The following is a 5,465-nucleotide window of genomic DNA, read 5'->3' on the forward strand; positions in this document are numbered from 1 at the left end:
GTGAGTTAGATACTAATGTTTCCAAAGTTTTCTAAATTTATTTTGCGATTGATTTGTGACGGAACAACAAAACTTTAAGAAAGTTACAAATAAGTCTTATTTTGTGACGATTTAGCGACGGCTTTTTGCAACCCCGTTCTTTCCATCCCAAATTAGTCGCAAACTACGACCTTTTTTGGACCAGTCTTAAAAGCGTAGCAAAAGAGTCCGCAATTTGCGACTACTCGCCGACTTCCCAGCATCATCGTTAATTTACGACTGATTTGTCTTGGTATTGGTGTTGGTCGTTAATTGGTCACAAATACGTTACAAAGTAGTCGCTAATATTTGCGACTACAATTTTGGTCACAACCAATGGTCACATATCGCAGGTTTTCTTGTAGTGTCATCCAATCCTCCTCTACCGTTTCCGGCATTCCAATTCCTCGAACCTCCGGCAATCTCCTCCGGTAACGAGAGGGGCTACTGCAACGGGATGACAGAAGCAGAGCGAGGAATGGCGGTGAAAGCGGTAGGAGAGCAGGTTAATCGGAGTCGAAGGTGGAAGAAGAAGTAGCAGCACGGTTTGTAGCTTGGCAAATCATAGACGGCGGTGAACTCAATGCCGTACTCAGATTTCAATCCAGGTTAAATTCAGATTTTATGATCTAACTTGTAATCGTATTGTCTGAATGGTAAATGATTTGTCAAATTTGAAGTTAAATAAACGCCTTTCACACATTTTACATGCATTTTACCAAACGATACATCAAGTATTGATGGGCTCTCTGCATCTAGTTGCAGGTAAAACTTAAAATTTTGATGAATTGTTTGTTCTTTCTATTTAGTTTATTTATATTTGTTCATTTTTACATTGTATTATCGCCACAGGTACATTGTATACTCGCCGTAGATGCTACTGCGACTTCGATGAATACAAGCTCTGCTAAGAAATGTCAGACCAATGATCAATACATGTACGTGTTTAGTTACCCACTTCTTGTTTGCATTGAATCACCAAACTCAAACTTCATAATTAGTTGGTACTTGTTTATGCAATTTTTTGAACCTTTATATGTGTTTGACTCTCTTAACTTGTCTTTCTCACCCATTTGAGTTAAAAAAATCGCTAAGGAATTGAACTCTTTGTCAGGAGGTAATGAGATAATATTTGGCATTGCGCATTTTATCACTGCGTGTTTAATCTGTTTTCCTTTGGGTTCATTCATCATCATCTTGTATTTAGGGTATAGTTTTAATCACCACAACAAAATTAAATTGGTTTTTCTTGGGTTTAGTCATCTGCCTTGTTTTAGGGTATAGTTATGAACACTATTGCGTCGTTAAATCTGTTTCCCTTGGGTTCTTACATCCTCATTGGCTTTAGGGTATAGTTATGAACACCATTGCCTCGTTAAATTTGTTTCCCTTGGGTTCTTACATCCCTCTTGGATTAGGGTATAGTTATGAACACCATTGCGTCGTTAAATTTGTTTCCCTTGGATTCTTCCATCGCTATTGGCTTTAGGGTATAGTTATGAACACCACCACATTGTTAAATTGATTTCCCTTGGGTTCACTCATCGTCTTGTCCATATGCACAAAAATATGATATATCTCCAACATTTGGTGCATGTAATAGTTGTTAACTTTGTTATAACAAGCATTATAAAAATGTTCTGGTTTTCAAAATTCTACACTACTCTTAATATACTATACTGATCTGAATTTGTGAGGTGAAACAAATATTGAACTCTCTTTGTCGTCTTCTAAAGGTACGACGATATATTAATTTCTCTCCTCTGCTTCTTTATCTTATAATCTTCCTTGTTTCAGCTAATTTAAAAGAAGTTCAGCCAGTCAAATGGTGAGATGGATGTGGACATGTAAAAAATAATGGAGAGTTTCTCATTTATCTAGTATACATATTATTGTGATTCTGTCGCTAATTGGATGTTGATGTAATCTTGTAATTTGTTGGTTTTAATATAAATGTAGCCTTATATGTGACTTATCGTGGATCAACAAATATTCATGTCAGCTAATTTCCTAGACCCAATTCTAAATTCTTAACGTATATCCATTATAAATGTCTTATGTTGCTAATTTTCTCAAACGTTACATACTTAATAACATGACATCAGCAACCCACTTGCTAATTGAGTCTTCAGATTCTCGCTCGTTTCTGAAGGGCAATATTGTCCAAAATTTTTGACTTTTACTCTACAGTTGAAGTGTACTGTATAAAGTGCCTAAATCCGAAAGTCTTGCACAAATAATGCCTAGTTTGGCAATAATCTCTTTTTTTTTTTGCTTTTATATGACCCACTAGAGAGTCTAGAAACAGAAAGTAATGTATTAGTTGTATATTTGTAATTTGAATATCTCAGAGATAACATTTAATGGTACCAAGGAATTTGCATGGGTCCTTCTCATCATTTATTTATTCTCACAGACACATTTACTACGTTTACGTATTAACCATAAAGAATCTGAGATTACTTTCACGAAAAGCATATGACTTTTTTTACACAAGACTTTACTCCAAACGAGTGGTTCTTTAAGACGAGGGCTAGACGAAATTTCAGGATGTCAGACTAACTTTTAACTAAATGGTTATATTACCCTTTATTTAAATTATAAAAGTTTTTTTTTATATATATATTCTTCTTAGGTAATTATAATATACTGTATATAGTTGGTGGTAGACTGGTAGTGGAAGTAGTGAATCTGTGGAAATCGAGACTTGAGATTGGAGCATATTGGGAAAATTGGATAAGGGGTTCCAAGAGGAAAGGTGTTTTTACTTGATTCAATGCTCTCTAGTCTCTAGTCTCTTCTCTTCAGTCTTCTTTACTATCTTGTCTCTTTCCTTCCACCACCTTTTTCGGTTAGTCCATTCCCAAATACTTTCAAACTCTATAAATAAACTAGAGTTTTGTGTTTTGTATTCGATCACATGTAAATGCTTTTCTTATCATATGGTCCCTCAGAAGTTACATTGTCGTAATTTTGACGACTTTAAGTTATTAGATACATAAAATCAATGATGAAACTATAAAAAAAATTATCATATATTATATAAATTTTGATGTTTCTTACAAGAATTTGATATATATGGAATGGAAGGAAATCTTAACTAGCGGCGGATGTACAACATGTGTGTTATACATACTCAATTAGATTTCGATACATATAAAAAGATTATTAATAGAAAAATACACAACAGTTCAACATGTGGAAATTATAATTTATAAGATTGTTTCCGCTATCAATTGATTATATATCCACCAAGCCATGCCCAAAAACCATTCCAAAACATCTAAAAACCTTTGTAGTCTCCGATCCATAGAACAATGAAACACTCTTAATCAATAAAAGTACATAAACAAGAAGTCAAAATGTTAACTGCTCTTTTGAACCTAAAGGAGTAGGAATCCAAGTAAGGAACATACTACTAGACAAGACGAGAGTAAAAAAACCATCATTGCAATGACAGGAACATAGGCATTATAGATCCATGGACAAGAAGAGCATATATTGCTTTAACAAGTACAGTTGAGAGTGACTCTCTCTCTTTATACGTCAGCTTGGTATGAACTATAATTTCTTAAAAAACTAAATGTATGTACTGGATTATTTTTCATCTTCCGTTACATTTATGAAGATTAATTTACCAAAACTATGAAAAGTTGAAGCTCTTTCTTAGTTGTTCTTAACCAAATAGAAAACAATGTACAGAAAATTATTCACCTTTAAAATTTTATTACTTACAACAGAAACTGGAAGATAAAAATCGCAAATTGGAATCTACTGCATACTCCCCATGTAAGGCACACGAGTTGGTGGAATCCACAAGTTACCACGTAAGAACCTAGCAGGAGTGAATCGGAGAGCTTGCTTAGGCGAGAGTTTCTTAATTCCAGGCCACTTAACACGTTGTGATTGATCTGAGCCAGGCCCATTGTTCTCATACTCAGCATAGTAAAGCGTATTAAGTGCAAAACTACCATTCCAAGGAAGCCATCCCGCTGGATCAACAACGTCGTCTATGGTTGTTCTCATTATAATGGTTCTTGAGAACTGTTTCCATGGCCTTCCAAGATATGCTTTGTTTATAGATTTCACGGGAATGTACTCCGGTTCTCCGGTAATGTGGCAGTTGTCTAGCACGAGTCCGGTTGATTCACGTTCATCCGTCCGGCCTTGGGCTGTGATCATGCAAGACTGACCTTTCATTGGTTTTCTAACCACAATGTTACATTTTTGTAAAACGACTTTCCCATCTCCGAAGATGAAGTCAACAGTGCCAGAGATTGTGCAGTCACGGTAGAACTGACGATGAGAATGGAGGTACAGTGTGTCTTGGTAACCATCGATTTGGCAGTTATGGAAGACCGCATAGTCTGCGGAGACTCTTAAGGCCACAGCTTGGTGTCCTTCCGGACCGGCCGTGTTTTCAAACCCGATGTTCTTGGCCGTGAAGTTATCACCGTTGATGGCTGTATCAATCACCATACATATTAGAATGAGCTAACAGAGTTGGGGTTAAATAATACAGAGTTGCGGTTAGAAACAGAGTTGGGACTCACCAACAGTGGCAGTATGGTATGTCTTGACCTTGCCGATGTAATAGTTGAGACTACCAGTGATCTTAGTTTTGGTTGGTCCATCACCGATGAAAGTGACGTGAGTCATCTTCTTGGGGACGTCAACTTTCTCGTTATAGACACCTTGCTTGATGTAGATAACAAATGGCTTTTGGTTGGCTTTAGGGACAACACTCAAGGCCTCATTGATAGTCTTGTACTGACCGCTTCCGTCTTGTGCCACCACCACATCAGGTTTGACAACTCCTTGCTCTGCCATGAGCCGTCGAGTGTTTGGTCCAACCCAACTTGGGATACCGTCCTCCGTGGACAAGAGTTTTCTAGCGTGGTTTCCATGATCTCCAATTAATCCTGTCAGCGAAAATGGTACCATTTTTCGTTTATACTACTAGCGTAAGAGATAGACATGTATTTTTAAGTGTACAAGTAACAAAATAAAAAATGGTACCTGTGATGTGCTCTCCGAGAAAGCTAGAGATGCTAGTAATCATAGCAAGGGCATTACTAGTGAGTTCTTTGGATGTTTCAAAGATCTTGTGCATGTCTTGTGAAAGGTTAGAGTTAATTTCCTCAAAAGTATCCATGCATGTTTGTTGATAAGCGATGGAACCACTAAGCCAAACACGGAGATCTTCGACGAAGTCCTCAATATGAGTGATTGAGAACCCATGAAAGTTATGAAGACACTTTTCCAGATCGTCTGTAGCATCAGTCATAAGTTTCTCACACAAGTCCAAAGCCCCTTTGGTCTCGTTGTCATTGGCTGCCTTGGCTTTCAGCTCCCCGGAAGCTTTCTTGACGCTATCTTTTATGGATTGGATGGTGATGTTGAAGCCAAGCTTAATGAGTTCAAGAGGCTGAGTGGAGTCAGGAGAA

General features: G+C 37.1%; 1 protein-coding gene across 1 annotated transcript in view; it reads right to left on the reverse strand.

The window, feature by feature from the left end:
* The window catches only part of LOC104723592 (probable pectinesterase/pectinesterase inhibitor 58), a 2,962-nt gene continuing 1,179 nt past the window's right edge, over window positions 3,683-5,465 (reverse strand). Inside the window, exons 2-4 of the mRNA XM_010441979.2 lie at window positions 5,038-5,336; window positions 4,572-4,940; window positions 3,683-4,481 (exon numbers count right to left, since the gene is read on the reverse strand). Of these exons, the coding sequence (XP_010440281.1) occupies window positions 3,790-4,481; window positions 4,572-4,940; window positions 5,038-5,336 (1,360 nt within the window). The 3' untranslated portion in view covers window positions 3,683-3,789. The remainder of the gene's footprint in view (window positions 4,482-4,571; window positions 4,941-5,037; window positions 5,337-5,465) is intronic.

This window comes from Camelina sativa, chromosome 2 (assembly GCF_000633955.1).
Source record: "Camelina sativa cultivar DH55 chromosome 2, Cs, whole genome shotgun sequence".
Lineage (NCBI taxonomy): Eukaryota > Viridiplantae > Streptophyta > Magnoliopsida > Brassicales > Brassicaceae > Camelina > Camelina sativa.